We start from the raw sequence: 22808 nt of genomic DNA on the forward strand, positions 1-22808 counted from the left end.
CATGGTAAATACAAAAATATTTAAAAAGGAGTAAGTGGCACAGCTACAATGCAATGTGTTTTTTTATCAAATAAAAAATACAAACGTTTTCACAGGTAGTCTTCCTTGGATGAAGACTCCAAACCCTGAGTTTTTTTTGTTTGTTTGTTTTTCCTTAAATCATCGCTATGAGCTGTGCTACATCCTTCTGAAACATTTGCTATAACCTTTCATACAAATAAATAAAGAAATGTGCAAAACATAAACAAACTCTGGTCATGCCAGAACATATGCCATGACGACCTAAAACTACTAGGCAGTCCACAAATCCTATCAAGTCCAACTCTCTTTTCTCATGAAATTGCAATATTGTGACACACTCTTAATAGTTTTGCGAATCAAATTCCACAAATTCCCTAATCAAAGTGGCCACACTGCGATTCAGAGCTGTGCTCTTCCTTTGCACCTTCTTGCCAGATTTACGGCTGACCTGTGTCTTGGATGTACACTTTGAGCCTTCAGGGTTAATCCTCAGGAAGAACCTGCAAGCAGAAGAAGTAGTCCATTAGTGCTTTTCCCCCCACCAATATGATATTCCTTATCAGCCACTGCAAATACAAAACAGATCCCAGCGACAATGATGATAACCATGGTGTCTATTAGTCACTACACATAGGGACATTGTCTAACATAAATAACAATACTTATCAATGTGTCATTAAACATCATTAGTTATGCACAGCCGAATGCACCTGCACAAAATAACACCCACTAGTAAGGATAACCCTAGTTATCTTGTGCCTCAGCTGTTTAATTTATCACCTTAGATGGTATTCATCTGGCTAAATTATGTCTGTTCCTAAAAAAACGAGAATGTTCAGGGTTAAAGATTGATATGGCTGGGCCAGATAAGGAATAGTAATGTTGAGCATGTGAAAATTCTTTGAAGTCTTGGAGATAACTACAATACAGTCTACATGTTACACTTACGCTAGAGAATGGTTTGAGGCCAAGTGATGGGCCATAATATTAAACTAGTCATCATATAGCCAACTAGATGACAAAAACACACATTTGTTTGATCTCACAGCATAGACTCATGTTTTAGCATTATCTGTTGGACATGTGTATAAGTGTTTCTCAACTTGAAAGATGATATTCATTAAGGTGACTTTAAACAATTTTAGTGGAGGCGTGACATGCTTTTTTTCAGATTATTTGTGCTGAACCATTTCAAATTGTGTAAGCCAACAAGTCATAGAGACTAATGATGTGCTAACCTCTGAATGAACTCCAAAGTACTGGCTGCCTCTTCCTGGTACTCTATGTTGAAGACATAGTAGCAGGCCATTAGGACAGCTGTTGCTGAGGAGAAGTCAGGAAGGTCCTCTGACTGGATGAGGACATTTCCCTCCATGGCCAGCATCCATTTCTGTGCCTCCAGAACTGAGTCCCCTATAACACACACACACACACACAGCAGGTATAACAATTATTGTTATAGCCTATGATTTAGCATAAGAAAAGGTAGAGACAATTATTCCATCTATAAATAAAGTATACGTGTAAAAATGAACAAGCTGTCAAGTTATAGTATATCCAGGATTTGAATGGACCTATGTACCTCTAATCCCCTTCCCTTTGTTTGATATAAACTGACCAATCCTATAGTTGCATCACATTCCTCGATGAGAATGTTGATACTCTCCCTCAGGAGATCAGGTGTTCAGTTCTGTGTGTGTGTGTGTGTGTGTGTGTGTGTGTGTGTGTGTCTGTCTATCTGCCGTACTTTGACAAAATGGAGGCATATATTACCAGGCATGCCACAGCTTCATGTACTGTATGTGATAAAATGAGACTATGTATTATATAAAATGAAGATGTTGTACAGGCACTATCTCTGATCACATTGCCACTTAGCCTTCCACCTCCAGTTGACAGTTCTCTACAAACCATAATATTCTGTACTGTATATTCAGAATAATACACTTACCAAGTGCCATTAACCTAGGTGTGCTTGGTAGTGAGAGCATGCCTTCTGCATCTGCTGAGGTTGTCGTCACCTAAATAACAGAAAAGATCAAACACAAAGACAGAAAGTTATAATATTTAAACAATAAAGCTGTTAGTCAATGCATTTCTCACCAGTTATTTAATAACACTGTGGTTTGTCTTGCATTGAACTGTAAATGGCAAGTCTGAACTGTGTCCAGTATGAAAGACAGGATGGATGAACTATGGGAAAATAAAGTCTACAAATGTACTATACCGGTGCATTAGAAGAGAGTAAAAAATAGAGTTCTGCAGTAGTCCTTTAAGATGTGCACATATCTATCCCTAATCCCAATAAATATGCAGTGGACACATATGTTCACAAAATCCATGTTCAAAGTACTTACATCAGCCAGAAGAAAGAGTGAATCCTCTTTTTCTTTGAAGTAGGCCATTGTGACGAGTAGAGATGCAACACCGTGGTTGATGTTGTCCACCCCGCTAATGTCTTTCAGGACTGTCCTGACATCCTTTGTCCACCTTGTAAGTTGACTTCGAAAAAAATGTAGCAGCTTCTTTCCTTTACTGTCCAGGGAATCCTGGAGTCTGGTGTCAACATCAATCCCTGTCAATGTGCTGAAGTGAGCACACATGAATCTTGAAATGAACAGAAATGGCCACTGTTCCTTGAGTTCCACGATGCTGGGTGGAGGGTTTCTATTGATAGCATAGCGCTGGATGGCATATGTCATCTTCATCAATTCATCCACTCGGCCACGTTGTGCTGCCCGGGGACCCTCTGTTGAGAAAAGGCCTACCATCTCCTCTCTCTTCGCCTCTGCAGATGCTGGTGTGTCATCTTCAGGGAGGTCAAGTGGCTGCCAATTGATGCAGCCGTAGCTGTCTGTTTTGGCACATTTAGATGCAGTGGGCTGGGTGCTGGATGTTCCAGGATGGCTGTCATCCATGACTGCTGAACGACATCTTGGTTTCCTAACTCTAACTAGTGTGTTGTCACGATTGACGTAGTCAGCCCTGGTCTTTAACTGACACTCCAAAGCGTAATAACCATTTCCCACTTTCTCTCCCTCCAACATCTCAGCAAAGCTTGTCGGGTACTTATCACAGATTCTTTGGGCTATTTCTGAACAATGGCTTAGTTTTGGGTTCAAGCACACCTCTCGGATTGAATCCACAATGATTCTCACCATTGCTAATCTATTTTCCTTCTTGGGTTTCTTTCCCTGTGCAAGAGACTGTCTTAAACTGGCTGGCATCTTCTCCCATGGCACTTGATAGGATGAGACCCACCCAGTGCTCTGTATCGGCACATGGACTGGAGGAGTGCTTGAGGTTGGAGAGTTGGAGGTGCTAACAGAGTTGCTTGGAGAGTTGGAGGTTCCATCAGAGTTGTTTGTTGAGTTGTAGGTGCTAACAGAGTTGCTTGGCTGGTTTGTAGTCTGGTCTTCATGGCCTGTGTATTAGGAAATAATAGGGAATAGGAAACAATGTTCAGACAATTTGTTATTGTTTAACACTTTAAACAGTGGATTAAATGCACATGTCATGACCAACAGTAATACTAACAAAATATGTAAACCTTTCTATCACAATTGTAGATTGAAATATATCCTTAGAGAGCTGGTCAGGTTACTTAAAAAAGGAGATCAAACTTTTAAACTAGACATCGATTTGTGGCTGAATGTCGCCATAAAAGAACACTGGGAGAGTTATTCTGACATAAGAGATTGCCTTTTACTGAATTGCATGTTACATATTTGTATACAGTATATTTTAGCCTACATTTTAAGATCTATTCCTTAAAGATCCAGCTTCACTGCAAAAATCAAAATTCTGGAGTGACAGGACTATCATTAGCTGCTTCACACAAACTGTATATGCCGGCGAGACCAAAAGCCCATGGTAAATGAACTATATACAAGTATACACTAAAAGGACTGCTGGGTGCTTAGCCCCGTTTCTCCAAGCCCTGGTGAAAGATTCTACCAAATGCTTGCAAGCCCTGCAAGTCGGTGAGGCCAGGTATTATAACGTGTACAGGCTACTAAATTTAACCTGCCTCTTGCTAAGTTGAATGAAAAGAAACACAATCATTAATGTTTTCCCCTGCTAGAATCCACTCCTAAGAAGCACCATTATCATGTGACAACTAGTGACTACACAACTTAAGACTCACCTCTGTTTTTTAAGTAGTGTACCAGTCTTCTGGAAGCTATAAGTGGGATAACTTCTTTGACATCTTCCTCTGAAACATACTGTAGATCACTGTCGGTCCTCACACCAATGACAGCCAAGTGGTCGATCAGTTTCTGATATTCACCTTCCTGAAGTGTGGGGAGGGCCTTCCTGATGACATCATCAAAGGGCTGCTCCATATCTCTTAATTAGAATAAACAGAGTGATGGAAAGATACAAGATCAACATCAAATCTGTTATATAATGGCAATGGGTAGTAGTCAGCCAGGCTCTCCAACCTGACACACATGTAAGAAACACCTGAGTCAAGCAGGCAGTGTACACCTAGATCCATCAAAGGCACTGAGGGATGTTTTTCAATAACAAAATACACCTCGGATGAGTTTAGCAAAATCAACACAATTTTTCCAAAGGTGTATCCCATGTCATTGTGGTCCACAACCACAACCATAGATTTTTGGTATTTGGTGCCCTTGTAAGTAATAACTGGCGTCACTATAGATGCCTCATGAATGCCTCTCATCCTAACAACTTCTTGTATGCCAAGATTATACAACCGACCATCAAATTCATCAGAATGCTGTATTTGCACAGTCGGTGGGAAAAGGCTGCCAGCCTGAAGATAGGCTTGTAAGAGTTGGTGTCTCTCAGCCAGTGTGCTATTAAGGTTTTTGAAATTGTGAAGCTTTCTTGCGCACTGTTTGAAAAATGAGTGTTTACTTTCAAACCGAAGAGTCCAAAGTCTAATGAGTGGACCAAAATGTAGTATGAGTCCAGGGTAGTGAAGCAAGTAATGGTGTTTTGGTTTCAGAGGTTTACCTGGAAAGAGAGTAGCTCTTGAATGAATATAGTGTTCCAGTAGAACTTTCAGATATGCTACTTGGTTGGCATGGATTTTTGGTGCAGTTATCATTGCCACTATCTCTCGTAGCTGTAAGCACAACTGCCAGACCTCATCTTCCAAAGGATTCTTTATCCTGTCACCAACAAGCAGTGGGAGTAAGCGAAGTAAACACCAGTTTTGAGATGCATTTCCTCCCAGCTTTTCACTGTCTGGACGTACTACACATGGTTTACCATTGGAATCATTTTGTACATAATTAAAAGTAGAAATTATCCTATTCAACTGAGTGTAAGTAAAATGCTTCCCTACAGTGATAAGACGTTTAATGTAAAGAGCCAGATCTAATTGAACAACCCCTTCAAATAAGTCATGGCCTAAGCATGGCGGGAGCCCTGGGTCACATACATGGAAGTATTTCAGGCTATTGAAAACAGAGTCAAATTTAACACCATCAACAACATTTAACCGAGGGTTCATTGCAAGCACATCCACAGAGTTCTTGTAGCTCTGCTTTGTCCGTGAAGGGCCTAATTCTGTCGGAGAGTGTCTCCAAGTGTCTCTATCTATACCACAATAGCGACAGAAATGATCACTTTTACTAAAATTTTCTGTGAAGCCACCAATGGCGTGTGACCCAAGGTTATCTCCACAAAATGCGATCACTGCCCCTTGCACTATTTGACCATTATCCAGCAAAATTCCAGACTCTTCAAGGTCCTTCAAATCTCTCACAAGAGGAGCAAACACTTTAGCTTGCTTAAAAAACTTTAAATCTTCCTCCCTACAAAGCATAACAAGCTGTATAGGGTCTATGGTGGACCTGTTGTGAGCAGAGATTTCAGACAGTGTCATGTAAACTGCAAGTTGTTTGTGCTTTTTTTCGTCCTGACCCAAGAGGATTTGCCACTTCAAATGCGTCTTGGAACAAGATAATGGAAACTGAGGACTTACACTGCTTTTAAAATTTCTGCCATCCCTTACATCCTCGAGCAAATGTGGATCATCTGATCTGTGTGCCTGTGCTTCAGTGAACTGTTCTTTAACAGACTGGTGGTTCAATAGGGCCTTTAATGTCTCCTTTACAGGAACATATTGCAAAAAGCGATCATTTCCATCGGGGTCTATACCAAGATAAACCTGTGTGGGTGCTACATGGTTAAAATGTCTCTTGAAATATGTCTTCCTGGTTTGATCAGATCTAAATATTCCCTCATTATACAGCCGCATGAGGTTATTCTTATTTAGCCCAGTTATAATTTTATCAATTTCACTTTCTGACATATTCTGCTTTGCTAATTCTTCCTTCAATTTGGAAAATACCAGTTCCATACTGCTGTCATGGACAACTTGGAAATCCTCAATTAAACTTTGGATAGTGCTGGCTGGTAGCAGCATTTTGCCTTGCATCCTCAAGTAGAATAGTGCCAAGTTCATGAGAAATGTGTCAGGATTTGCACCAAGTTGTACATTATCAGAACTTTCATCATGGACTTCAGTATCAGGCCTACTTGAATCATCACTGTCCATTTGGACAGGATTCTCAAACAATGACACATCATTTTCCATTTGGACAGGCTTCTCAGAAACATCTCTGTGTTTCTTGCTGATGTGGGATGTGAAAGATGACTTCACATCAAAGTATTTTTTACAGTTAGGAAAGGGGCAGCTAACCTTTTTTCCATTTCCTATGTGCATTTTTAAATGTTCACAAAAGCTCTGTAAATTGGGAAATGTATGCTTGCATCCCTCAACCTGACAGGTCCTCTCACATTAGCTTGGGCTGGTCTATGGATAGTTTCCTTTGGCTGTGTATGCTTCCGACGCATGTGAGATTTAAGTGCCAACAATGTCTGAAAACTGCAAGGGCAAATAGGCAAACCACAATAGAACCTGGAATTAGCCAGGTGTCTATGCATCTTAACATGTTGATAAAATGTGTCAAGAGTCCCTGCAGATAAATGACACTGCTTGCAGACAAAAAAGGTTGACCATTTTGATTACATTACCTAGCCAACAGGCAACTAATCATCAACTAACAACACTAAATGAAAACCATCATTTGGAAAACAGAACAAACTTTAATGGATGAGAGTTAATATTAATAAACAGATAAACAGTCAGTTATGTAAAGAGACAGTTGATATTTAACTTTAGTTTAGCAGCTTATAAGCAAGTGTACATTCATTTGACTCACCAATGCAAGTTGCAGGCTCTGTGAAGTCCAGAATATGGGTCAAATCCGTCTTTTTCACTGAGGGAGCAATCCCTGAATTATAAAAGACAATGATGTACATTAAAGGATGTAGACATAACAAAGATAAGCTTAATTAATACTACAGCCAAATCTCTGCCTTATGCCCACCTAGCTACTGCACACACTCAACTGCATGTGTTTCTCCTGTCATGGAGGAAATGAAAGTGAAGCCGAATTAATCAATGGCATCTGAATCTATACAGAGAGATTGGAGATTAAAACACTAACACAGTTACAGTATGGAGTAAAATAATGCACAAGAAATAATTATGTTAGTTTTGATTGAGGATTTCTAACACATTTTACTTTACAGGCTGCACTCTCTCACTCTCTCTCCCCCCTCTCTCTCTCATTTATCCAAATATACCAAACATCATGCAAATCTAACTTGTTAGATGTGCCAGTGTTGACCTCTCTGAATGAGACTAATCTATTTGTAGATAAAAAGAATATACCTACTAGTTTTCTTATATTGTTTCTCTCTGGGCTCTGCAGCTCCTCCACAGTCCTCCATCCTGTTTTTCCCTCCAAAACACTGTCTTCTTCCCATGATGCACTGCAGTCTTCCCATGATGCACTGCAGTCTTCCCATGATGCACTTCAGTCTTCCCACAATGCACTTCAGTCTACAGTAACATACACCAATACACTAGTATGATACTGTGATTTAATGTATATTACTGTGAACATTTTTAACATCTCACAAATCTTTATTTTAATCATGTATTTCATTCAAGTGCATCTCTTTTGTTACATTTAGAGCACATGGGTTCCTCACTGGACATGTAAACACTGAGCTGATGCAAAAATACAACCACAGAGGACCACAATGATAGTTATCTATTAACTTTATTGTGCTATACCCAACATTTATTTGTGACAGTATTTTCTGGAAATATAGCATCCAGACTATTGTTGATACTGTAGATGTCCCACTCCCACCTATGCCCCAGGGCACATTAAGTCCTAAAGTTATTGATTTATTGCTTTTTTTTTCATATTAAGTCCATGGTAATAGTGAACTGAGTTGGAGGGTCAAGGGTGACTTATTGTTTTATGCCCATATTAGGAGATGTCTGTTTCCGTCTGTCTAACTGTGTCCCTTCTTATGCCCATATTTGGAGATATCTGTATATGTCGGTCCTTGCCAATCTTATGCCCATGATGATGCATTGATGACACATTGAGGTTGGACAACACGCTCCATATTTGGGCGTAGCTGCTTTGGGAACTCCTTATATGGTTATGGCTGAGTCATTGTGACATGGATGTGATGACGTAGTTCCATGAGTGTGACGCCATAGTCATAGTGACGTGGCCGTGGTTTGTTTAGGGTTATGTTGTCATAGTGATGTCACTCTGGTTTGTTTATGGTTATGTCAGAGTGATGTGCCCGTGGTTTGGTTTGCCTGCCCACCGGCTCTCCCCTTAGCCAATTTCCATATTGAATATGGAGATCCAGTTGAACAGAACCGGCGATCCAACCGTTATGACCATATGGGCATGCCCATATTGGGGCCTATACTGATGACATCAGGGATCTATATGGTCATTAGAGACACAGACAGACAGACAGACAGACAAGTACATCAGGTACTAAAGAAAGATGCAGGTTTGGAAAGTATCGATACGCTAGCCAGATGTATGGAGGATCAAGATGACTGGAAAAGCCACTGCATGGAGGGCTAGTTTGAAGATGACCTGAGAGAGATAGTTTAGGTGTTGCGAGGGGTAGCCCTGGGCCTGACATCTTACTGTACAACCTGTGTGATTGCCAGTCCCCTTCATTGCTTAGCACACAAATGGAAGACATTCTGATGGGACGAGGTATGTCACACCGCATTCCAGCAGCTGCAGGAAGCACTCTGGTATATCCCAACCCAGGCTGCCCGTTTATCTTTGACACTGACACCAGTGAAAGCTAGGGGTCTTGGTGCAGTGCTGGTGGTTCCAGTGCATCCCAGCACTCCTTATGTTTGGTGGAGAGCTGCCAACCCCAGTGAACCTCTTGTTTGGACCACAACCTAAAACTCAACTGAGGGGGAAGGTGGATTGGATTATTTATTATTATTATATAAGAGACATTGTGTGTGATACATTAACTGAAGTGGGGAGTACTTGTAGAGGCCAGAGCCTACAATTCCCATTGTGCAGGAATAGACCTACAATTACTGTCATTTCTTTGTCACAGCCCCTGTCTGGGCTACCAGGGCCTGTGTGTCTTTATCTTCCACAGGGCCTGCAGGTTGGGCAATAGGGTGCCAATCAGGTGCATTGGGAGCACCTGGCCAGTGTTCCCAGGGTGCCCTATAAAATGCTGGCTGTGGTCACACACAGTACCTGCAATACTATAACCAGAGAGGACCACCATGATAGTTCCCTTTTAACTTTATTGTGCTATCCTCAACATTTATTTGTGACATTATGCTCTGGAATAGCATCCTGCCAGACTATTATTGAGTGGAGGGATGTCCTACTCCCACCTATGCACCAGGGCACATTAAGTCCTAATGTTATTTATTTATTGCTTTTTATTTTTGGTCTTTAGTTAGGTCTTCAACACCACACACCACATGTACCACACATCCATACATTGCTGACACTACTGATTCCACTGATTAACACACTCCATGCCATTCCTTGTTATGTTTGAGTTTGCATTTATGTTGTAAAGAAGATATAATGTGATACACTTTTAAACCAGGCGAGTGTCTTCCTCTTTTTTGTTATGGCCTATGAGCCAGGTCGTAACACGCCTAACAATAAAATATATATTAGTCATTCACAGTAAAATACTGCCTATATTACAGTAACCAGTTTTGGAATTACAGTCATATACTGTAAATATCATTCACAGTAACTCATGTTTTAATCACAGTAATGCACTGCTCATAATACAGTAACTATTTGCAAAATTACAGTTATATATTGTAAATATAATTCACAGTAACTTACATATTATGTACAGTAATAGACTGTAATAGTACTATAACAGTGTGTGTAATTTACAGTGCTCTACTGTAAAAACATTCACAGTAGATTAGTGTCAGTATTACAATAGCCCGGTGTAGAATTACAATACTATACTGTAAACATTGATCACAGTAAGCCACTGTCCATTATACAGTAACTAACTGTGGAAATCACAAAAATTCGTTACAGTGCAGTCTAGCCCAAAATGTACCTCTGGTTCAGAAATACCCCGCTTGTGTTTTTTATAAATGCACTTCAATATTAATTCATTTACGTTAATGTTAATAACGTAAATGAATGTCCTATACTTCGTCATACTACAGTGTCACACAAAAGTAGCAAAAATTAGCAGACTTACAAGCTTGTAGAGTTTGTTATTTTTTGCTATTTTTTAGTTTGAATGGTGAAAAGTAACAGTTTTGGACAGTAACAGTATGATGGGTTATATCCTTAATGTTAATCAGTTTGAACTGATGGTTTGTGAACTGTTCCATCAGAACGTATCAGTGAACAACGTTCCTCCAGAGTTCCTCAGCGCTCTGACACCCTTTAAGAATGACGTTCCACACAGTCACCACAGTTACCAGGTTAGTTATAATAACTCTTTTAAGAATGAAGTAACAGTCAATACAGTTGTCTGGTTAAACTCGGTGGGGGGGGGCTCAAGCCAAACAGAAACAACAACAGACTGAAACCAATAAATGTTTCAAAACAAGCACAGGATCCATCCAGGCTCAAATGACCTCAAAATAATTTTAACTTTTCTTTTGTTTGTCAACAAATCTGTGTGAGGGTGTGCATGCGTTGTGTGCTTGTAGATCTACTGTTTTCACACATGTAGCCTCTGTCTTAAATTATTTGACTATGTGGCCAATGTTTGACCAGTTTTTATAGTATATAGTTTGTCGCAGTGGCGTAGCCAGAACGCTAGTATAGGCTGGGCCTAGACGCGCGCGTGCATGTGCTTTATTCCGGTTTTAGGGTTAGGGTTAAGTTAAGGTTATGTTATTTAATGCGTGTGTGTGTGTGTGTGTGTGTGTGTGTGTGTGTGTGTGTGTGTGTGTGTGTGTGTGTGTGTGTGTGTGTGTGTGTGTGTGTGTGTGTGTGAGCGTGTGTGTGCGTGTGTGCGTGCGTGTGTGCCTGCGTGTGTGTGTGCGTGCGTGTGCACGTGTGTGTGTGTGTGTCAGTCGGTCCCAGACGCCCAGATCTCCAGTGACCCGGTGGGGCGTCCCAGCATGCACCAGGCTGCCCTCCAGCAGGCCACGGGCGAGGCCCGTTACTATGACGACCTCCCACGGGTCAAAGGTGAACTGTTTGTCGTCATGGTGACCAGCACCAGGGCCCACGCCAAGATCAAGTGAGTGTCAACTCTTCAGTCCAGTGTCTGTGTGAAAGGACAGTGTGTGTGTGTGTGTGTGTGTGTGTGTGTGTGTGTGTGTGTGTGTGTGTGTGTGTGTGTGTGTGTGTGTGTGTGTGTGTGTGTGTGTGTGTGTGTGAAAGACAGTGTGTGTGTGTGTGTGTGTGTGTGTGTGTGTGTGTGTGTGTGTGTGTGTGTGTGAAAGACAGTGTGTGTGTGTGTGTGTGTGTGTGTGTGTGAAAGACAGTGTGTGTGTGTGTGTGTGTGTGTGTGTGTGTGTGTGTGTGTGTGTGTGTGTGTGTGTGTGTGTGTGTGTGTGTGTGTGTGTGTGTGAGTGAGTGAGTGAGTGAGTGAGTGAGTGAGTGAGTGAGTGAGTGAGTGAGTGAGTGAGTGAGTGAGTGAGTGAGTGAGTGAGTGAGTGAGTGAGTGTGTGTGTGTGTGTGTGTGTGTGTGTGTGTGTGAAAGACAGTGTCTGTGTGAAAGGACAGTGTGGTTCACTACCGTTAACCCATTACTGTAGATTCTTATCTTAACTCATTCACTGCCAGACTTATTTCTGGCTGTGTTTGCCCACTGCCAGCAATTTAGCATTTAAAAAAAAAACTTTCAACTGGTCATAATTGAGCGGTGCAACCGCTCCTATAAGAGGGTTTAGGACCCATCCGTGGTGAAAGTTTTTCTTTCCGTCGTGAAAATGTGTCTTTCGCTGTGACGCCATGCTGTGGAAAATACACCCATAGGCTAAGCTTTGCAGGACGTGCTGTGATTGGCTAGCGAGACACATGATGAAATTAACTTCAAACCTCGCAGACGCGCTGTGATTGGCTAGCGAGATGCATGATGAAATTAATAATACTGTAAGAAATGTAAGCACGTCACTCGTGACGTGCTTACAACGGCTCGCGCTGCGCTGTAGATCGGCTATTTTTGGCAAAGAGGTATAGGTGTAGAGGGAAATAAGAGCAGACCAAGTCAACAAAAAAAAGTATAATTTACTTGAGCACCTGCCCCTCAAAATGTCTGTGCACGCCACTGGTAGTAGCAGTTTCTAAACAGCGCGTCTGACGCAGCACGGCAGAGAACAACACAGCCGAGATAATGGCGTTTAAGGGGAAGATTTAAACAGGCGGCGGACGGAAACGGAAATCTTCGATTGACGTCATTTCCGTATCCGGGTGTGTTACAATGAATTGTGTCACTTCGAGAGATGAGTCTGACATTGGCTGCAGTGTCTGCGATTATAAGGGGGAGGGAATTTGAATTTCCCTAAACCAATCACAAGAGATCCACGGATCCGCCTACATCTGACGTCATCGCACAGCTTGTTTTAGCAGATATTCGCTGATTGGCTCACATTTGAACAACAGACCAAGAGGGGCAGTCCACTCAGAGAGTGGGCGGGTCTATGGTCTGGAACCAGGCTAATAAAGTAGCACAGGCCTGCCTGTAAAGGTCCCTGACATAGTATTTATACTGTAAGTAAAGTACTTACTTTACTTAAGGTATAAATACTATGTTTCAGTGTCATTGACTAATCGGAACATTGTATGTTTCAGTGTCATTGACCAATCAGACCATTGTATGTTTCAGTATCATTGACCAATCAGAACATTATATGTTTCAGTGCCATTGACCAATCAGAAGCTCTGTTGATGCCTGGCGTAGTGGACTTCCTGTCGGCCACAGACGTTCCAGGATCCAACCGGAGACTCTGGTTCAACAACACAGAGGAACTGTTCGCTGAGGAGGAGGTACACGCACGCACGCACCCGAATGCACGCACACAAACGCACACGCGCGCACATAAACGAACACGCACACGCATGCATGCACGCATCTCTTGCCAAAAGCAGCACAGCAGTTAAGATACGGATTACAGAGCAAGAAAAGTACCTTAGATTCATACAGCAGGGTAAAACACATCACACTGAAATAAACACCATAAATAATGAACTAAACAAACAACACTGAACACCCTCAGCTAGCATAATGCAGGACAAAATAAATAATAAGAATATAGTAACCATGTCAGATAGAGTCCTTACTGTAATAAACTGTTGTTTCTTCAGAGCTCATTATTCATATATATATATATATATATATATATATATATATGTTACAGGTAGATTGGCATTCCAGGTAGAATGGAAAAGAAGCGCTTATTTTCACCGCCCGTCCGCCCCCCAGGCAATTCTGTAGAACCAACGCTAGAGGGCAATAAAAGCCAGTCCCACACCACACACGCACACGCGCACCACACAAACGAGCACGCACACATGCATGCGCGCACACACGCATGCGCGCACACACGCACGCACGCGAAGCACAAGGCGGCGAGCCTGAGGGGGCGGGGGCGGGCTGGCGGGCTATGTTAGTGCAGTAATAATAATAATAATAATAACTTGGATTTATATAGCGCCTTTCAGAAACCCAAGGACGCTTTACAGTACACACAATAAACACATTAATTGCCAAAAGCTTGAGTAAATAAGTGTCTCTTCAGTGCGGACTTGAAGGAGTCCAGTGTTTGCATCTGGCGGATCTCCAATGGGAGAGAGTTCCAGAGGTTAGGGGCTGCCACGCTGAAAGCTCTATCGCCAAGGGTCCGCTTGTTGCTACGAGGGGTGGTGAGAAGCTCCAAGTCGGAAGACCTCAGGTCCCGCTCTGGGGTGTGATCGTCCAGGAGGTCCGACAGGTACCCTGGGGCTAGGGCATGGCGGGCTTTATAGGTGAGGAGGAGTAGTTTGTAATTGATGCGAAACTTGACCGGAAGCCAGTGGAGGTGTTTGAGGGTGGGGGTGATGTGCTGCCAGCGTTTGGTGCGGGTGAGCACTCTGGCAGCTGAGTTTTGCACATACTGCAATCTGTCCAGGGTTTTATTGGGGAGCCCGAACAGGACACCATTACAGTAATCCAGGCGGGAGGAGATGAAAGAGTGGATGAGGGTCTCAGCAGTAGAGTCTGAGAGTGACGGCCGGAGTCTGGAAATGTTTTTGAGGTGGAAGAAGGCGGATTTGGTGACGGATTTGATGTGGGATTGATAGGAGAGGGTAGAGTCCAAGATAACACCCAGGTTGCGAACCTCAGGGGATGGAGAGATGGAGCCGTCATCCACATGGAGGAGGAAATCGCCAATCCTCTGAAGCTGTGCCTTGGGACCCATTACCATGAGCTCTGTTTTTTTTGCTGTTGAGTTTGAGTAGGTTGGTGGTCATCCAAGTCTTTATTTCATGGAGGCAGTTGACGATGGATTGTGGAGGTAGCAGAGTGGTTGGTGTGGTGCTGAGATACAACTGGGTGTCGTCAGCATAGCAGTGGAAATGTAGACCATGGTGGCGGATGATCTGACCGAGCGGGAGCATGTAAATGGTGAAAAGGATGGGACCAAGTACAGAACCCTGTGGCACACCATGGTTAACTGGGACTGGGTGGGAGTTGGATCCGTTTATGGAGACAAACTGTTGCCTGTCGGTGAGATATGAGTGGAACCAGGAGAGAACGGATCCGGTGAGTCTGAGGTGGGTGGAGAGGCGGTCGAGGAGGATGGAGTGGGAGATGGTGTCGAAGGCTGCAGAGAGATCCAGAAGAACCAGGATGCTGATGTGGCCTAGATCAGCTGCCCTGAGGAGATCATTCGTGATCTTGATCAAGGCGGTCTCTGTGCTATGGTGGGCTCTGTAGCCAGACTGAAGAGGTTCGAAAAGTTCATGGTTGGACATGTGCTGATGGAGCTGTGCAGCTACTGCTCTTTCCAGGGTCTTGCTGAGGAAAGGAAGGTTGGAGATTGGCCTGTAGTTAGCATAGTCATCAGGGTCCAAACCAAGCTTCTTCAGTATTGGGGTAACAGAGGCGATTTTGAAACTGGTGGGTACAATGCCTGATTTCAGAGAGGAGTTGATGATGTCTGTTATGATGGGGCAGAGGGTGGGTAGACAGGCCTTCACCAATGTCGTGGGCATGGGGTCCAGGGAGCAGGTGGAGGCCTTGGCCTTGGTGACCAATTCAGTGGTCAAGGTGGCGTCCACTGGAGCGAAGAAGGCAAAAGGGGGACATGCAGTCGAGGGAGCAACGTCCTGCAACTGAGGTGCCTGCAGAGGGATGGAAGATGTCTGCAGCTGCTGATGGATGGTATCCACCTTCTCCTGGAAATAATCCAAGAATCCGGAGCAGAGATCGGGGGCACCAGAGGGGGGGGAGGGGAGGGGGCTAAGTAGCTTGTTGATGGTGGAGAATAGTTTTCTGGGGTGGTTTTGCTGAGACCCAATAAGTGTGGAATAATACTGGGTCATGGTCTGAGAGAGAGCTTCCTTGTAGGCCGAGACATGATCTTTGAAAGCCAGATGGTGGACAGTGAGGCCAGTTTTTTTATATAGCCTCTCCAGCCGTCGACCAGCAACCTTCATGGCTCGGAGCTCAGTGGTGAACCAGGGGGCAGGACGGTTGAATGAAACAGTCCGGGTTTTGATGGGGGCAAGATGGTCCAGGCTATGGGATAAGGCAGTGTTGTAGCGGGCTACCAGGTCATCAACCATGGGGTCAGGGGAAACCCTAGCCATGTGGGCAGCTATCAAGGTCGATAGGACTGGAGCACTCACTGTCTTGGTGTTCCTGAAGGTGATGGAACGCTTAGGACGCTGCCTGGGCAGGGAGGCAGGAACACCAAAGAAAATGGCATGGTGGTCGGATACCGCTAGGTCCAGGCACTGCAGTGTGGTGGGGGGCTTGCCAGTGGAACACACCAAGTCCAACGTATGACCTCTGTCGTGGGTGGGGCCACGCACATGTTGGGTGAAATCAAAACAGTCCAACAGTGACAGAAATTCGATGGCAAACGTGCAACTGCTGGAGTCCACGTGCACATTCAGGTCCCCCAGCAGATAGGTAGATGGAGACGTGGCACAGACAGGTGTGAGCAGCTCAGACAGCTCAGACAGGAAGGCAGACCGGGCTGCGCTGGTGTTTTTAGGTGGGCGGTACACTAACACGAACTGAAATAGTGAAAATCCAGCTAGTGTGAACACAACACACTCAAATGAGGTAGCAGTGGTTACTGTCACCTCTTTGATGAGGATGTCAGCTCGATGTATCACAGCCAGCCCACCACCACCCCCCTTTAAACGGGGCTTCTGTATGTATACATAGCCAGGAGGTGTCGCTTTATTTAGTGCCATGAAGTCCTGTGGTGTCTGCCATGTCTCAACCAAACAACAGATGTCAATGTGTCTTTCTTTGATGATGTCATGAATAAGCCCAGGTTTATTGTTGAGGGAGTGAACATTCAATAGCATGAATGAAACTGCTGACATAGACTGGGTGGGAGGTGCTAAACTGTCAACACAAAGCAGTGGGCGGAGATAGCGGGCGCGCACATGGGCTTTGTTGTGATGACGTAATGCACCAGAGCGTGACACGGAGGTTATGGAGGGAATGGGTGAGTCAGAGTAAATAAACTCACGTCGGGAGCCCCTGTGAATATACCGAGGGCGACGCAAGAGTCCAAGAGATTTAATGACCCCGATGGAGTTTGGAATGGAGTAGCTGACCAGGTCGAGAAGTTTCACGGAGGAGTACTTCCATATCCCCATCTCCAGCAGCGGAGGCTAACGGTGGCTAACGCTACCGCTGGATGGACGACGCTAACGGTGGCTAACGCTACCGCTGGATGGATGATAGTCCAGGAATTCAACTTTTCCAGTAACACAGCAGATCCGTAATCCAAACAATCCAAGCGCAGGGGCAGACGGGGTGTCCCACAACCGAAGAATCACGGAGTAGTAGGCAAACCAGGGATCACTATTCACCAGGCTGGGAAGCCTGACAGCTGTCAGATGGAACAGCTGTTCGGTGACACACAACGGCAACAGCAGATCAACCTGTAGGTAAGTCCCCAAACCGTTCAATCTTCGTATTGTAGGAACAATCCCCGTGAAGTGTTATGGTTGTAGTGACCAGTTATTAGAAAAAGCACTGAAAAGGCACTTTAAACTCGACTTTTGTCTCGGATTGAAAAGCGGCGACAAAACGCCAGCGTCCTCTCAAACCGGAAACACTATGGTTAAGTGTTTCCAGCAGATCGACAAGCTCACAACGCGCTGGTATGTATGTACATCCATGTTGTTCTCGTCGCCGTCCTCCTCGCATCGCAGCCCCGCACCGAGCCTAAAAACAAGCGCTCCACTTCCATTCTACCTGGAATGCCAATCTACCTGTGACATATATATATGCTCGTTAATAATATTGTTGTTGTTGTTGTTGTTGTGGCTTGTTAACTATTGTCGTCGATTCTGAATAGACGATGGTGTTAAAGGGATAGTTCACCTCCATAATGTCTTTGTTTATATGGATTAGTCACCCTATGGAGAGAGAATTCATGGATATTTTTTAGTTTTTGTCTCATTCCTAAAACAATAAATGATTAAGTACTGATGTACGTTTTCAACTAGCAGCCAGAGATTGGCTTGAGAGGGGAACATAATCAAAACAAATGAACACTTTAACGTGCTGGCTTCTTCATGGACCCCCAGTGAATGGTCTGCGTGTAATGTGATATTTGTCCACTAGGTGGTGTGTGTATTAATGTGTAATGCGATTTTTGTCCACCAGGTGGTGTGTGTGGGTCAGATCATTGGAGCGGTGGTAGCAGAGAGCAGAGAACAGGCTCACAGAGCAGCCCAGAGAGTCCATGTGACCTACACCGACCTACAGCCTGTTTTCTACACTATAGAGGTACAAATTATATAAACATCACACAAATCAGTACACAGTATCTCTATAGTCATGTGATCAAGACGGATCTGTCCGATTTTTCATAATCCATTCTGATTGGCTAAGATTGCTAAAGTTTGCATGGGTGGCTCGTTTTGAACAAAATGCCTCAAATCATGAACGCAGCGTCCGATTGCCGTGAAACTCTGCACACACATTCCACTAGCCTGAGGAAGAAATTCCACCCTTTTCCCATTGCCCTGTTTTAGCGCCACCAGCAGGCCAATATTAGCAAAACATTTTTTAGCAAATTGCCTCAAATCATGATGTCTGATTGCCATGAAAGGCAGAGGAAGAAAGAACACCCTTTTCACATTGGCCTATTATAGCGCCACCAGGAGGCCACAATAACCTACCTGAACTGGTGGAGACCTGTGCCCCGAGGAGCACTTTTTCTAGTTTTTTTTGTTTTTTGGTAGTAGTATTTTATCATCCATATATTATATTTAAGTAGTAATGTGTATTTCTCACCCAGGAAGCCATCAGTCATCAGTCATTCTTTGAGCCTCAGAGGAAGCTGCAGAGAGGAGACGTAGACACAGGGTTCCACACAGCTCAACACATCCTGGAGGGTAACTTCTAACATAACTATTTACATTCATAATGAACATGTATTTAAATCTGCTATTTTTAAAAGATTTTTATACATTTGAAAACTTGTGAAACGGGACATTTTGCATAATGAGTACTTTCTACTTTTGGTACTTTAAGTACATTTTGATACCAATACCTTTGTACTTTTACTCAAGTAAATTTTGAATTCTGGACTTTTGCTTGTAACGGAGTATTTCTACATTGCAATATTGATACTTTTACTTAACATTTCCACCACTGCTGCACACTGCCTGTAACAAAGGACATCATGTCTACTGTGTGTGTGTGTGTGTGTGTGTGTGTGTGTGTGTGTGTGTGTGTGTGTGTGTGTGTGTGTGTGTGTGTGTGTGTGTGTGTGTGTGTGTGTGTGTGTGTGTGTATTCAGGTCAGATGTACATGGGAGGTCAGGAACATTTCTACATGGAGACTCAGGGACTGATCGCTGTTCCTTCAGGAGAGAACGGAGAGATGGACTTGTTCGTAGCCAGCCAGCATGCTGCCTTTACACAGGTTATTATTATTATTAATATTATTAATATTATTAATATTATTATGATGTGTTCGTAGCCAGCCAGCATGCTGCCTTTACACAGGTTATTGTTATTATTAATATTATTATGACATGTTTGTAGCCAGCCAGCATGCTGCCTTTACACTGGTTACTATTATTATTATTATTAATATTAATATTATTAATATTATTATGATGTGTTCGTAGCCAGCCAGCATGCTGCCTTTACACAGGTTAATATAATGAATATTATTAATATTATTATGACGTGTTCGTAGCCTTTACACAGGTTAACTCATTACAATTCTAATAATAATAAAGATAGGGCGGCAGTGGCTCAGGGGTAGAGTGGCCGGGTAGAGTGAACTGGAAAACCGCAAGGTTCCCAGTTCGATCCCGGGCTGGGGCGCTCCCCTAGAGTTAGTGTCGAAGTGTCCTTGAGCAAGACGTTGAATTGCGAAACCCTAATTGCTCCTGATGAGCAGGTTGGTGCCTTCCATGGTTTGCTTCGCCATCGGTGTATGAATGGGTTAATGGCACAATCAATGTAAAGCGCTTCGGATAGAAGCGCTATATAAATGCACCATTTACCATTTAGTCAAGGCATTCATAGGTTGGTGAAGCCAACTCTAGCGCAATAAAAAAAATCTTCTTCTTCTTCTTCTTCTTCTTCTTCTGTAGGAGCTGGTGGCCGGTGCTCTGGGAGTGTCGTCCAATAAGATCACGTGTCATGTGAAGAGGCTGGGCGGGGGCTTTGGAGGGAAGGTGATGAAGATCGCCTCGCTGTCCGCCATCACTGCTGTAGCAGCCGCCAAGTAACACCATGAATGAATGAATGCTTTGGTTCAACGGCTGTGATGTTACATTCAGTGTTGTCTGTCTTATATGTAATGTATAAATGGGCAACTGGCGGCCGGGGGGCCACACGCGGCCCCCACCTTCACTTAATGCGGCCCGTATCGGATTACTGATATATTATTGATTTCAGCTGTTACAATTGCAAACATGACCCGCTTTAATTAATTATTAAGTTCATAAAGTTAACATAAGTATAACTAAATGCATTTGAAATTAAATAAAAATGTAATTTTTCAGGATTCCAATGAAAAAATTGCGCAAAAAAAAAATCTGAATTCCAATTCAAAAATTGCAAAAATAACACACAAATAATACAAGCTCAAAACGCGTCACACTGCGACGCGTTTTGAGCTTGTAGATCTGCTATTTTTGCTACTTTTGTGTGACATAGAATGGCCCGACAGTACATTATATGCAATGAGGCCCTCTGGAGTAGGTGTGGAAATATAGTGGCCCTCTACATCATCAAAGTTGCATGTGCAAAGACGATCGACCAAAATGGATATACATTTTCTGTGACCAGTTGTAAAGGTAAAACAAAAAGAAAATGGCTGGCAGTGGGCAAACAGCCAGAAAAAAGTCTGGCACTGAATGAGTTTTGCAAATAATATGGGTGACCACATGCAATACCCTCACGGCTCAGCAGTGGGCACCACACCGGCCCACTGGTTGGGAATCGTTGGTGCACAGTAGAACATTTGTCTGTTTTGCACATCAATATTCTAGTTATACATTGGTATAAATCTAATGAATGTGACCAATAGGACTGGCAGGACAGTAGGAGTTATTAATGGTATATTATCTCTATAGGACGGGTAGGACAGTAGGAGTTATTAATGGTATATTATCTCTATAGGACGGGCAGGACAGTAGGAGTTATTAATGGTATATTATCTCTATAGGACGGGTAGGACAGTAGGAGTTATTAATGGTATATTATCTCTATAGGACGGGTAGGACAGTAGGAGTTATTAATGGTATATTATCTCCATAGGACGAGTAGGGCAGTAGGAGTTATTAATGGTATATTATCTCCATAGGACGGGTAGGGCAGTAGGAGTTATTAATGGTATATTATCTCCATAGGACGGGTAGGGCAGTAGGAGTTATTAATGGTATATTATCTCTATAGGACGGGTAGGACAGTAGGAGTTATTAATGGTATATTATCTCCATAGGACGGGTAGGGCAGTGCGCTGTTGTCTGGAGAGAGGAGAGGACATGCTGATCACCAGTGGAAGACACCCCTTCCTTGGGAAATACAAGGTATGCACGCACACGCACACACACACACACACACACACACACACACACACACACACACACACACACACACACACACACACACACCCTAAGTTGTTCAAGCCCTCTAACAACTAATCTGTGGGTATGTGCCAGGCTGCCGAATATAAAGACAAATAGTCTGCACCTATAACCCAGCTCTGAGATGGTATGTAGGAGTGGTTGGTATTTAATGACCTTGGTCATAAAGGCCTCTTCTAGGCTAAGGTCAAAGGTGCATGCTATCTCTAACACAGACACTTCCCTGGACTCTTCATTCACCATAACAACATCTGGTATATTAGCTGTCAAAGATGTAAAGATGTCTGGGTTATCACAGAGATGAAACATGGATGAAATGACACGGGAATGTTTGTACATTCTCACTGTAGAGAGAATGTACAAATGATATTTTGATATGTCCTTCGTGTCCTCCATGTACATCCCTTTGTATGCATAACAGCCATTCAAGATGTGCGACAGTGTTTCAGTGATCTGTTCTGTGGTGTGTTGCATGCAATGAGGAACCTGAGTGCTGGGGAACCAGATGGAGAGGTTGAGTCTGGTGGGAAGGACTTGTAGTCTGGCTTTAACTGTGAATGTGGTGATATCCTCATTGAGTGCAGTGTTCTTAAGACACACACACACACACACACACACACACACACACACACACACACACACACACACACACACACACACACACACACACACACACACACACACACACACACACACGCACACACGCACGCACGCACGCACGCATTATTGAGGACCAATTACAGTGTATGAAGATATGGTTGAAAATGGGTGAAGTTCTCCTTTAACCATAATCATCAGAGGTCAAGCCTCAGAACTCAAATGACCAGCTGTGTGAGTCCAGAGACTACACTGTTCAACATCACCGGAAGGCAGACATTATGTTTATGCTTATCTCTCTTTAGTTGCATTTTACAAACATTCCTACAGCTCCACAGCACTGTCAGAGGACATGGCATGTCCTGCTCCGTGATTCAGCATTTATTGACTGAACATCTTTAGACAGAAATGTAAAAACAGAACGAGTAACAGTCAAACACTTTGTCTAAAAGGATAACACCAAAAAAGTCCTTGCGGTCTTGTTTCCATTGGGGTCCTAGGTATTCAATTCATCAACATATAAAATAGCACCAAAAACATTCAA

At 43.4% G+C, this 22808-nt stretch overlaps 2 protein-coding genes across 2 annotated transcripts in view; one reads left to right on the top strand and one right to left on the bottom strand.

Moving 5' to 3' along the window:
- The window catches only part of aox5 (aldehyde oxidase 5), a gene marked incomplete at both ends in the record, with an annotated part of 55700 nt that overhangs the window by 21080 nt on the left and 11812 nt on the right, over positions 1-22808 (top strand). The window contains 8 exons of the mRNA XM_084051475.1: positions 10757-10846; positions 11447-11616; positions 13241-13367; positions 18220-18342; positions 18857-18953; positions 19361-19485; positions 20168-20301; positions 21523-21610. Coding sequence (XP_083907601.1) covers positions 10757-10846; positions 11447-11616; positions 13241-13367; positions 18220-18342; positions 18857-18953; positions 19361-19485; positions 20168-20301; positions 21523-21610 — 954 coding nt within the window. The remainder of the gene's footprint in view (positions 1-10756; positions 10847-11446; positions 11617-13240; positions 13368-18219; positions 18343-18856; positions 18954-19360; positions 19486-20167; positions 20302-21522; positions 21611-22808) is intronic.
- LOC311041167 (uncharacterized protein) lies at positions 1238-2488 on the bottom strand. The gene is made up of 3 exons (XM_084051695.1): positions 2379-2488; positions 1973-2042; positions 1238-1434 (listed from the first exon to the last, which is right to left on the bottom strand). Exons 1-3 carry the CDS (start codon positions 2424-2426, stop codon positions 1244-1246), a joined length of 309 nt encoding a protein of 102 aa, XP_083907821.1. The 5' UTR covers positions 2427-2488; the 3' UTR covers positions 1238-1243.

Source organism: Gymnoscopelus microlampas (assembly GCF_963454915.1).
Source record: "Gymnoscopelus microlampas genome assembly, chromosome: 24".
NCBI classification, from domain to species: domain Eukaryota; kingdom Metazoa; phylum Chordata; class Actinopteri; order Myctophiformes; family Myctophidae; genus Gymnoscopelus; species Gymnoscopelus microlampas.

What these genes read in the sequence shown, in the direction of transcription:
- LOC311041167 (XM_084051695.1), bottom strand. Translation starts at nt 2,426, where the DNA reads ATGGCCTACTTCAAAGAAAAAGAGGATTCACTCTTTCTTCTGGCTGAT. An exon ending in CACTCTTTCTTCTGGCTGAT is followed by an intron (nt 2,043 to 2,378) that starts GTAAGTACTTTG and finishes TCTGTTATTTAG; the next exon opens with GTGACGACAACCTCAGCAGA. An exon ending in ACCTAGGTTAATGGCACTTG is followed by an intron (nt 1,435 to 1,972) that starts GTAAGTGTATTA and finishes TGTGTGTTATAG; the next exon opens with GGGACTCAGTTCTGGAGGCA.